Source organism: Calonectris borealis, chromosome 1 (genome assembly GCF_964195595.1).
Source record: "Calonectris borealis chromosome 1, bCalBor7.hap1.2, whole genome shotgun sequence".
NCBI lineage: Eukaryota > Metazoa > Chordata > Aves > Procellariiformes > Procellariidae > Calonectris > Calonectris borealis.
Genome location: NC_134312.1, coordinates 196177201 through 196190155, shown reverse-complemented (window position 1 = coordinate 196190155; position 12955 = coordinate 196177201). Strand labels below are relative to the sequence as shown.

At 35.8% G+C, this 12955-nt stretch overlaps 1 protein-coding gene across 2 annotated transcripts in view; it reads left to right on the top strand.

The window, feature by feature from the left end:
- B3GLCT (beta 3-glucosyltransferase) overlaps positions 1-12955 on the top strand; it is a 71184-nt gene that overhangs the window by 44895 nt on the left and 13334 nt on the right. For both annotated transcript variants that reach the window (XM_075139825.1, XM_075139824.1), the window contains 4 exons: positions 3663-3799; positions 5167-5230; positions 8841-8972; positions 9877-9946. In XM_075139825.1, the coding sequence (XP_074995926.1) occupies positions 3663-3799; positions 5167-5230; positions 8841-8972; positions 9877-9946 (403 nt within the window). The remainder of the gene's footprint in view (positions 1-3662; positions 3800-5166; positions 5231-8840; positions 8973-9876; positions 9947-12955) is intronic.

Sequence of the window (12955 nt, the reverse complement as noted above, 5' to 3'; positions counted from 1 at the left end):
AATTATGTCTGAACATCAGGAAACACTTTTTTACTGTGAGGGTGACCGAGCTTTGGCACAGATTGCCCAAAAAGGTTGTGGAGTCTCCATCCTTGGAGATAACTCACAAGCCATCTGGACGTGGTCCTGGACTTGAGCAGGGAAAGCTAGACCAGATGATCCCCAGAGGTCCCTTCCAACCTCAACCTCTCTGTGATTCTGTGTTTCAACAGCAGATTGATTCAACCTGTGCTTTCATAATGGAAGATGGCAGCAAGGTTAGACCAAATTGTATGTGCCACTCCTCTTCCTGTCATCCTAACAGGATGATAAACTACAGCCCCAAAGATATCCAGAATGATTAAACCAAGCTGATGGGCAGCAATGACTTAGTAGCTGTTGATACCTAAAGGGTATAAAAGATCTGTCTAAAGAACAGTTTGTCTTTGAGAATTATAAGAACTCATAGGATGTTGTAGTAAGACACAGTGGGGATGTGACAGCTGAAATCTCCTGTCCTCCGTGTCAGGCACAAGTCTTGAACAGATGAATTGGGCGCACTTGTCTTGGTATTTGTGAGTAAGTGGATACAAAAGTGAGTGGGTAGAATAAACTTGATTAGGAAGTTAGGTAAAGTCACCTCTGCCCTCCCTGAGGTCTGGTATTGAGTTTTGTTGCATCACATTCCTTCAGCTATTAGTTTAAAGTGTTATAAAGACTTTGGAGTGCTCTTAGGTGATTTTTGCCATTTTTTAAGCACAATGTATTAACTGATCTGGTGGATGGTAGTTATCCATAATGCAATAAATCACATTCTTTTTTTTAATCCACTTTTTTGCCTATATGAAATTTGATTACCATCATTCCTTAAATTACTTTATAAGTTCCTTCACATATAACTAATTTAATCTTGTAAAGCCAGCCTGCACAGATTGACTTGTCCTACATATCAGGGTAGTAAATAAACAATATTATGACCAAATAAGCTTGGAGAGTATTGGCTGTAACCTGAATGCCTTCACTGTGATTTGTGGCTTAATATTGCCAGAAATAATATTATGTGAAAGCCTGAGGAAGGTATATGTATGGGTTTAATTTTCTATGTTTCATAGAGAAAGGAAAGTAAGGTTGTTTTTTTTTTAATCCATAGATTGTTTTGGTGTAAAAATTAGCATGCAAAATTAGAATAAGTAAAGATTTTTTTTCCACTCTGTAGCATAACAAAGTGAAAGTCCAGAAAAAAATTGTCTGCAGATGGTACTGTCATATTAAAATGTTACTATTTATTAACTATTTCTGAAACAGAAATAGTACTTGTGTTATGAACATTTTGAAGCCTTGGAGGCCCTAAAAGAGTTAAAAAATGGTGTGCACAAATGCTTCTAAAGAATTATTTTGATTCTTTCAAGGCAATCATCTTTGTGCATAAAAATTGTTATGTTTGCCCATTTTCTTTTACCTCCCAATATTTTGTTTGGTTTTTAATCCTTCCAGTGAACACTATTAATCCTTCCAATAAAGGAAGGAGAAAACACGGTCTGTTGTGAATGAAGGTATAAATCAAAGGCTGAGTAAGTAGGTACCAGGTAGGAACTCCTATGAAGGTGGTTAAAAAAAGAGTGGGAAAAAATCTCCACCCTTGCCTTCTCCATATATTGGGTAGTGTCAGTTTAATTTTGGCTGTTTCCTCAACAGATTCCTGAACACCTACCTCTCAGCCTCAGGAGGCACATGGGGATTATAGGAGCAAACAAGTTTTCAGCATTTGTGTTACTTGAAGAAGTCACTAATCAAGTACAAGATATATTCAATTTAGTTTTATTGAGAGTAGCTGATGGAAGTAGAGGGGAGAAACATGTAGAATTCATGGGAAATGCACTCAGCGCCTCACACATATACATACACATGCATACCATGTTACACTTGCATCAGTCCCTCGTAAAGTCAGTGTCCCTGGCAGGGGTGGTATCCCATATCTTTGACTTGTGGTTGCTTATATGGGTCTTGGCCATGCTTGCAGAGGTGGGGTTCTTGAAGCAGGCAGCACCCCATAGCTTTGACTCCGGGTGTGCGGCAAGACAAGCATCCCTGGTAGCTCCTGAGGGCTGCCCTTTTATTGCCTTTTGGGGAGCCAGGTTGAGTCCTGGCTGGGAGCCGGGGCGTTGCCAGGCTGAATGTCCTCTGGGGCAGCCACGCTTGCGTACTCCTGCCAGGCTCAGCCAGTTGGTTTTGGCTGGAGATGTCTCCTGGTGCATCCAGACCTCTCTTCGGCTGTTTGCTGACTCTGCCACGCCCTGGCCAAATCTCACTCATTGCTCCTCATTGACTCTGGGGAGCTATAAAATTTAGCTCAGTCTATATAGCAACATCTGCTTGGAGTTAGAAAGATGGCTACTGAGACACAGGATCCTCTTGGGGTTAGACCTTTTTTTTTTTTGGCCGGATGTTTCTACAGTACCTTTGCTTGAGTATTTTCCATTTGTCTTGAATTTTGTGTGAATTATTTATTTCTCTCGTGTGAAGTGTGTGAACTGTGCTAATGTCTTGAAGGAATTTTTCATTGTTGCTGATAGCTGCCCCTTTAAAGGAGGGAAAAAATCAAATATGGCAGGGAGTATGGAGAAAGAGAATATTTTGTGAAAAAAGTTGCCCTAACTTAGAATCTATTTTAGTGATGAATTGTCAGGAATTGATAAATTGTCAGGAAAAAGAAAAGCCTGAGTTACTGTCATAATGCCAAGAACTTCACACTTTAAAGATTTAATATAACCATTAAGGTGATTCAGAATTCTGATTCATCGTTTGTACTTGTAGGCCTGAAAAGCATTTTATATTTTTTTTTTTAAATTATGTATATACACATATATTCTTTTTTCGCTTCATTACAGTCCTTATTCTGCGAAAATTTGGGGGTATACTTGTTTTAAATCCATTCTAAACAGAAAGATTAAGATAAATGACAGTAATGTTAAAGAAGTAGTATTTAAGTCTGTTAATTATTTTCAGATACAACAGAGGCAGTAGTAAATTCTTAAACACTTATTTAAAACTCTAATACTACTGCGTTATTTTTTGCTTTACAAATGCATACTTGGGACCTTCTTCATTTAACTGTTTTGAAGATCAAGGGATTTAAAATGTATTTGCTTTTTAACTTCCCTAATGTAAAAGAGGCTAGACAGAGGAAAATACAAATTGGATATATATAAAGTTCTTGAATGCATCACTTTTGAGTGTCTTGTCTAGTCAGTAGTCAGCTTGGGCGGTCAAACACTGGAACAGGTTGCCCGGAGAGGTTGTGGAGTGTATTCAAAACATGACTGGACAGAGTCCTGGGCAACCTGCTCTGGCTGACCCTACTTGAGCAGGGAGATTGGACTATAAGATCTCAAGAGGACCCTTCCAACCTCAACCCTTCTATGAATCTGGGATTCAGTGCTCTTTGAACAGGTGGAATCCAGGGAGGAATATGCTGGAGTTTGAAAATACAGTGTGTATTTGAATTCAGAGAACTGCCTTTAGTTTCATTTCTTACCAAGTACAATTTTTGTCTGGATTATTGTGAACAATACGCTTCCCTTGTTTTTGTTTTCAGGTTTGCTTTATTCAGCATGAATGCAGTCGTCATCTTCACTAAAAGGATGCTGTAGATGAACAAAATTGTTTCCTATATTCCTTTACAGGAGTGGTTTTTAGGTAAAGCATTATATGATGAAGAATCTACAATAATTCACCATTATGCCTTTGCTGAAAATCCTACAGTCTTTAAATTTCCAGATTTTGCTGCTGGTTGGGCACTTAGCATTCCACTTGTTAACAAGTAAGAATTGAATTTTTAATCACTTCTTGTTTATTGATAGTAATTAAGAATGTTTAATTTATACAATTTGTCTAGATGCTAATCAATACTGTCTTAATGAGTTATGATTTCATATGGATTAATATTTTCTATAAAAGATGAAGGTTCCTGCAGTACAGTTGAAGGTCTTATTGCAAATCACATAGATATGCAAAGTCAAATTTTAATTTTGAGCTGTCTTTGAATTGAAGCTGCTGATTGCAGCTTAGGTATGGCAGACAGCTTGGGATGTACTCAACCAGTGCAGGCTGGCTTCTCATGGATTTGACTTCAGAGCCTACACTGAGCTTTTGCTGCTGCCACCTATATTAGCAGCATCCATGCGGATACATGTAAGTCTACTTTAGTTTGAGGATCTAAGGTGCGTAGCAAGACATTCAACCAGGCACAGTAGTGTACAACTAGCTCTGGGTATGCCTGCATAGACTTGTGCTGCCACTATAAACCTACCCAGAAAACACTCCTTTGATAAAACTTCATTTCATCCTTGTTCTGCACATTCCAAGCATAACTATTATTAAAAAAACACTGGAGAATTCTTTAGTAGGCTAAGGTACAGAAACAGATTTCTGTATCATTGATGTGCATGTGATTTATTTTGCTTCACTCTGCCTATCTAAAAGTTAACATCATGTCAGCTAGCTAATAGTTGCCCAGTACTAGTCATTCAACTAATTCAATACCATCTCTTGTCATTTTAAAAATGTATTCTCCCCGAGACAGCAGTTTTATTCTTGGATCTTACACTGACTACATTGCCCTCTAGAAGTGTTTCTCATGTTATAAAGACAACCTAGATGTTTATTTCAGATTAGATGCTTAGTTTGTAAATGAGATTTGAAAAGTTCATAGATTTCAGAAGTTGAATGCATCTTGCTGTAGCAAGGATTTATGTTTTCATAAATTGAAGGTGCCTAAATACTGTTCTTTGGAATACACGAAAAGAGAATATTGTGTGGTTTGAGATGTTGATCGATATTGAGCTTCAAACGCACTGCTGCTTTTAATCTGTTGAAAATGTTATGCCAGACTCTCCATCTACTCAGATGAGAACTTTCTTCTTGGGCAGGAAGAATGTATCAAAATGTGTGTGCTGAAAACCAGTATTAACATCATCACACTGTGCTCAGATGAAAAAATAAATTTATATGGAAAAGAAATATAAGGTGCTTCTTGGGGCAATAAATACAGAAGTGTAATGTTCCCCCCGCGCCCCGCCTTACAAGATGGTTAATAATACCAGCCACACTTTACTGCATACACTAGTGATTGATTGATTTTTTTTTAAATTTTTTTTTGAGTAAATTTCTTCATCTTTAATTGTATAGGCTTGCAAAGAAGTTGAAAAGTGAACCACTCAAGTCAGACTTTACAATAGATTTAAAGCATGAGGTAAGCAGTGATGTGATGAAAGAAAAAATTGTCTCAAATCTGTATATTTGAATGGTGATAAATGATAATGGAAATAACAGATTTTTCTTAGACGTTGCTAAAAAGTTTGACTGCAATGGCATGTTTAATTTCTTTCCTTTCCTTTAGAATATTGTAATACTTTATATTTCAAGCATAGAAGAATTCATGAATAAAATTGCATTCATATATGAATACATACATGGTTGTATACAGTAAGGTATCTTCTATCTTTGCTCTGTAAAGAAGGAGAGAGACTTCCAATCCATGAAGCTTAAGCTGACATTAATAGCATCTCAGATACTAGCCAGCCTCACTCACTTTCCAAATCAGACTCTAAGAGCTCTAGATATGATGGACTTAATTTCCTCAAGCCATTTAAACCAAACTGTTGTGTAAACAATCAACTCGGCAAATTGGAAGTCTGGAATTTTTTTTTTTTTTTTGGCCTCTGGTTTGCAACAGTTTTAAAAGGTAGCTACTAGGTCTTTCAGAGAATAAGTGAGTTGACTGAAAGGAATGTGAGAAGAAAGGAGTAGGGAGATCTGAAAGAAGATCAGTGCTACCTTTTCTGAAGCTTTTTTATTTTTTCTGCCTTCAAAATGTTTGTACAGCCCAGGGTTTTCTACTGTCACCAAAGTGAACTCCTGAACCAGGGTGGAAGGGGAGGATGAATCTGGAATAAGCTTGCTGATTTTGGCCTGAAATTATGAGTGATGTTGAATTGTTTTAATTTTTTTAAAACTTCTGAAAGTCGGCTATAAATTTTAAAACTTCTGAAAGTCAGCCCAGGAAAAAAGCCCACCTTACTTAAAACTACGGTTGCTGTTCCAGATCTTTATTCTTTAATTGTTATAAGCCTCCTCATTTCCAACATAAATCTCCAGTATATTTATAAATTGGTAGCATATTTAAATTAATTTGGTTTTCTGCCAACACTATTCTTTCACATAGTTTCCCCTCCTTGACTGATGTATTTCTCAAAAGCAATTGGATCCCTCTCAGCTTTCATTTTGCTACGTGAAACAAGCCAACAAGCTGTTTCTTTCCTCTTGTTAATTCTTCTAAATGCAAGACCTTGGGCTTCACACTGTTAATCTTCTTTTTGTAAGTTACCTGAAAGTCATTTGCATTTTCCCAATATTCCAGTCTACCTCAGCGCTGTCAAAGCCTCTAAACACAGTGTCATAAAAAAAAAGAAATTCGTTAGCAGATATTTCTTTTATGTGCCACAGATTGCTTAATGAAAAACAATTGATCACTCGACTGGCAAAATTACTTCCATCCACTTCTTATTCTGTTAGCAGTTCTTTGCATACGTTTCATTTCAAATTTATTGCCATTGATAACCTACTTCAGCCCTGTAGTTATTCTTTCTGCACAGTCTCATGTCTCCCTAGAGACAGTTCCATTCCCCCTCATTTATTTTATAAATCGCCATCTTCCCCTTCTTAAATCATTTTTATCTCTATGTCCTTCTCGTGTGAATCAAGATTGACAACAAATCAAAGTATATAATCTCTGATCTTTAATGATTGTCTGTAATGTTTAAATTTATGAAGGATGACAAATGTTTTAAGAAAAGTTTTAGTTTGACGGAGTCCTAATAACATGTGCCTCTAGTCCTTGGTATTTTATTGTACTCTGTATCAGGTTTTTTACACCCTACTACCTTCCGAGTTCCTGTTTCTTATATCCGTAACATTTGTATCACATTCCATCCTTGGTAAAGGATTCTTGTCATGCTGCTGCTCATTTGTAGATTTTTTTTTTTGGTAGATTTTTTGTTAACTGCACAATATATAGCATATTCCCTGATGCTTATTCAAAACTGTAAGTGAATAATGGATTTTTTTTTTTGTATATCCAACATTAGATTTGAACTAGGACTAAGACTAAGAATGTTTTTTGTCTTTTTATTGTAAATCCATTTCCATTGTTTTAGGAACAGTCTGTCATCCTGTTCTATAACCCAGAATGGCACTCTAGCCTCACTTCTGAAATATGATAGCTTCACACCGTTCTAAGGCTTTCTATTGAAGATTTCATTATTCAGTGGGAAATCTTAGCACATTATGAACTTTCATAAATAATTCATGTTAAATTACAATTGTTAAATATTCTTTGTGCTGCAGGAGCATTGCTTCTTTGTTGGTTCATGTGATAGACATTAATTCTGAATGGCTGAATTTTGAACTAATACAATCTTAAAATGTACTGGAAGCTCTTTAGAAATCCCATCCTTTGCTTTTGTGTAGTCTTCCAGCTATAAGGCAGGGTCAAGAACCTCCCTTGGAGGAGTCCCATTCTCCCTGAGCAGTAGAGTCAGGCTCCCCTTTGCTACACTGTCTTGTTGGTTCCATGAATCTTACTTTTTGCACAGTAACTCAGTTTCATGAGGTAGCATGGAGAGTCTCTGTCCCAGAGTATCTATGGTTTGTTGGTGTGGGCACCCTTTTGAAAACTAGAAGCTGTAACTTCTGACTGCAGCGGAAGCAAACCTAGAACCCAGGTCTCCTACACCTTGAGTATATGTTCAAACAGCTCTTGTCCAAAGATGCTTTCACATCTTTGGCCTATCCTCAAGAGTGACTAAGCATTGGGAATCGGGAGTGTACGGCGGTGCAGCTGGGACGCTCTGAATCCACATACTTACTGAGATATTATTTTCTGCCTTTTAGATTTTTTAAGAACTTAATTTTGTTCTTACAAGTTTATGAACAGTTTTATATAAAATGAAGTTAATCTTTTAACTGGTCTGGGTCTACACTCAGCGTAGAACTTTCCTACCTGAATACTTAGTCTGGCAAAGTTATAAGCAGCGTAAAAGTATTGCAACAGAAATGTTGGGCAAGACTAGGTGTTCTTGATCTGTCATGAAATACAGATTGAAATATTATTTTTATTATGAATTGAATGTAAATACAAAGGTTGTTTTGTTTTGTTTTGTTTTTAATCTTCTTCAGACATCACTGGTTTGCTTCTCCCTTTTTCCCTGTAGATTTTGGCTGGCTTTTTTTTGTTGTTGCATTTAAAATGGACAAGATTCTACTAGCATATCTGTTACATTATCCTTCATTGTACTTTACAGCTTCTCAGAGTTCCATTACTGATTTCGAGCATTTTAAATTGTCACCAGAGAATGGGTCTATTTTGAAAAGTTGAAAATTGCTACGTAGGATGAAACAGGCCTAGCTATTCTAAATTATCAAAATAATTTAAAAAGAGCAATACAATAAGGATTTTTGATTACTTTAAAGGAAGGTGTAAACATTCACTCTACCACTTCTTATAAAAGTTAGATGGGTTGTTTTGACATGCTTAAATATATGAAACTAATTGTAATTCTATGAAAAAAAATTTAAAACTTGTCTGTCGGTAGAATTTGTTTTATACCAAAAAAATTACATGCTGGCTCTAGAAATGTGAGCAAGAAGTAAGGTATGCAGCTAGTTAATCAACTAAGGGACAAATCTACAGCATCCATTTTTTTCAGTTTTCCTGTTAGGTTTGTCCTGTAATATGATTTCTTTGTATGCCTGGAGAATTTTTATCCAGTTTCATTATTGATATATGTTTTCTATTTTGATAGATTGCCCTGTATATTTGGCAGAAAGGGGAAGGGCCACATCTTACTCCAGTGCCTGAGTTCTGCACAGATGATGTGAACTCGTATAAGGTTGATCATTGTGCAACAACATTCAGTAATTTTCTGCCACTTTGTGTAAGTACCATATTTTAAATACCACTTGCTTAGTAACGATAAAACTCTTACTAAAATGCGTAATACTTGACTTTAAAAATCTCAAACCTTAAGAAAATATTGTTCAATAAGTTAAAAAACAAAAAAGTTTTTTCTGGCATTTATCTATTTTTGGATATGCTTTCAGCCTTCCACGGCACAGGATATTTCTTGGCAAACAAATATCGCATATGCTTTAATGGGTCTTTCTACCACAATGTTTGAGCAGCTCGTAATCTATAAAGTATTTCTCCTTACATTTCTCCGAGATACTGAGATATAGATAATCTTTTTTCACAGATAGGAATCTAAAACTTGTGGAGGCTAAAGATAAAATGTAATATAGTATTTGCTGCATTAAAGTACAACCTATCTGTTTCACTTCTGGGAGAATACATTTTTGATATTATGGGTTAACTGTTGCCAGAGGCCAAAAAGTGTTCCATGGTTCCAGGAGAGCAAAATTCTAGGTGCCAAAAAGAAAAACAAATACAAGTAGTTAAATGATTTTATTACAGTTGAGGAAATTCAAAGATTTCTAGTGTGTTGCATTTAAGCTTCTTTATGATACAATTCAACATGTTCTCATAGTGATTAATTTTTCCTCTTTTCCTAATAATATGTGGTTTAGTTCATGTTAGAATACTACATCAATGGAAAAAGTATTTCAATAATGTTATTTCAGGAATTTTAAACCACTAGTGACCTCTTTTCAAGAGACAAAAATGTACTTTCTGGTGTATTACTAGTACACTATTCTACTTGATATGCTGTACAATGAAAAGGTATTTTCTGTTTTATTGTATGTATGGCCATACATATCGTATAAAATGTTACAGGCAGAGCCTGCAATTCAAAAAAATAATTTTTTGTTCTGTTCATATAGGGAGAGCCAGTGAAAAAGGAAGATGTTTTTGTTGCTGTAAAAACATGTCGGAAATTTCATGGTGACAGAAGTAAGTTATTGGTTAGTCAAGGTAGTAGTTCTATGCAATATAGTTTATGAAATTAATATTTAAAAAACAAGCTGATATATGATGTCTCTGTAGCTCTTGGGACTAAATATTTGCAAAATGCACTAGGAAGTATGAAAGCTTCAGAATTGTAAATGGCTTATTCTTTAGGTAAATTTTTTTTTGCTGTTCAGGAGTGCTGTGAAATGTTTAACACAAAAAATTGTAGTTGTTTGTTGTTTCATAATTAGTGATTGATTGGCAGAAGTATTGAAACTGAATACCTAAATGAAAAATATGCATAAAGTTAGCTTATATTGATGTAAATTGGAGCTGTTCCAATATTAATTAGTATAGCATCTATTAATATCCTTCAGTGTGTTTCCCCCAGATAATTGGTTCAGTTCTGTTCCTTGTACTAGCAGGGACAATTGTGCAGCTGTATTTAGAAATTTGAGCAAGCTGAAAGCTCTCTCCTCCTTCCTTTTGTCCTGCCCTCCCACCCAATAAAAGATCGAGCAGCTTACGCTGTCATATTGCTTTGATCTGTTGTCACCCTATGCAATTGGATGTGCACAGGTGTTTTATAATGCTTGGAAGGGGAAGTTTCGTCTCTTGTAGAAATCCGGTCAGCTGTAGTACTTTGTCTAAGCCATGGCCCAGATCAGGAATCTCCAAGTGTGCAACTCTATAGCATGTTTCATCTGGAAATTGTAGTGTTATACAAGTAATGAAAGTCACCATGAAAATACGACCATGATATCCATGGTAAAAACAACAAACAAAAAAACCTAGCGCAGCCCAACAAGATACATCCAGTGAGTATTAACTTCCTTCTCAGAAGCACAGAAAATAACGACACAGAGAGACACTCAGCTTCAGCTAATAGACGGTAAGGCTCAGCTAAGTTGAGGTAGATCCAGTGTTTACGAAATTTGGAAGGAAAAATTCCAAATCTACTGATTTAACAGAAGACGCTTTAGCTACTTGATGCCATCTACCAGTCCATTATAGTTTACTTCTACACATTTTGTTAATATGGAAATTCAGGAATGGGTTTATTTCCAGGAATTTACTTGAATTTTGTGTGCCCTTGAATACTCCAGATACGTCATATTGTCGCCATCAGGCTTACTTTGTTCATAAGCTTAATTTAAAGTGATCATTATTGGCAAAAAAATTGAAAATTAAGTAATGGCTAGTAGTTGTACCAAATTTTGTGGGGGTTTTGCCACACCTATTGTTAGAGGACAGGATGAAGATAAAAGCTCTTTTCTTAACCAATCCCTCTTTGCTAATGCATCCAAAACTGTAGGTTCTGTCACTTCTATATTTAGACTATTAGCCAGTTGTTGCTCTTTTTTTCAAAATAAGATTTATGTAATTTTTTTCTTGATATTACTGCACTTGATGAAGGCACATTTCCAGTATTTTAATCACCTAATCATTAGGCTATCTTTAGGAAGTAGCTTTTGACAAAACAAAATTGACTATGCTGTAATTGGAGTTCACTGAAGAGTTCTCCTTTCTGGATCCATGTTTATTTTCTTACATCAAAATTAAAATAAAAAAAAAAAAACTAGAAAGTCGGTAAAGAACATAAGGCTTCAACAAGATAGCGTAAACATCCTTCAAGAAACACCTGTTGAAGACTGAGGAAAATTCTTCAACTTTCCTCACAGCTTCCAGTGTTATACAATAGAGGATAATCTTACTCAAGATTTTGAAAGATTAATGGATGCCAGCTTCAGAGAGCTCCTTTTACCTGGTAAGTCATTTTTTATTGTATGCCAAAAACTACATCAGTGCAACATTAAGGCTTGAAATTCGATGTGCAAAAGCTGCTAAATTTTACTTCAGAACTCTCCTTCAGATTAACTCTCCTTCATACACATACTGTATATGGTTACATAAGAGAATTTCAAGACTGCAAACATGCATCACGGTTCTAGAAGTAGCACAAATAAAATATAATTAAGAGCTTAGAGCTGACCTTCTATAAGTATCTCTCTAGTGCAGTATTAAAAATTCTGTGTGATCACAAATATTAATACATACTGATAAATGTTTGCATCAACAGCTAATCAGAAATTTCATACAGTTGTTGTTTCTTTGGAACATACGAGTTGCTAGAAATTATGAAGTATTGTGGGATTCAATTTCCAATAGACATGAGTCTGGATGGTGACACTTCGGTCAAAACAAGCCGGGAAAAGAGAAAGACACTTTAGCTAGTAGCCCCCTTGTTAGACCACTTAACTGAGGTGAGACTCAGGTCCTTGCTTCAGTGAACTTTTTTCATTTATACAAAAAAGGGTGACTCCACTGAAGAAATTGAGATGCTCAGTCTGTAACAGCAAATAGTTCTGTATGATAAAGCACCCTAGTGAGTTTGAGGTCCTTGGTTGGAGAAAGGTGAAACAGCCTTTACAGGTGCGTCTCTTCTGCCAGGTGAAGGTTGGAAGCGTTTTGTATATCTGTGACACTTCTGTACTGGGGCCTTTCTGAAAGCTTTCTGATTTTGTTCTTCTGAGAAACACTTTTGAAATAGAACATTTCCACAAAATAAGAAAATAATTTCCTGCCTACTTGTTTTTTTTGTTCTATTTGGGAGGAAAAAAAGTTTACATGGCATTCTCTGTCAATTAATGCATGATTATGCAGTTGTTATATGTAATGTGACTTTTTAAGTACATAGGATGTAGAGTTAATGTATTGTGATATTCCTGGCTTTGCATTTCAAAACTCCACTGTCATGTTGTATGAACATATTTTTTGTACATAATTCCCTTTGGATTTTTTAATGCAAAGATTTGAGAGCAGTTTTAAGTGTCTAAAACTTTTAAAAGCAGTATCGTCCGTTGCACAATGCTACAGAAGTGGAATTATATTTTTTCTGAATATTAAAGCCTTTCCATTAGTGCATTGAGTTCTTATTACTCTAGCCTAACAATCACCTTTCAATTCATTTTAGTCTTATCAAACTGACTATTGGTCAATGAAGAATAATAA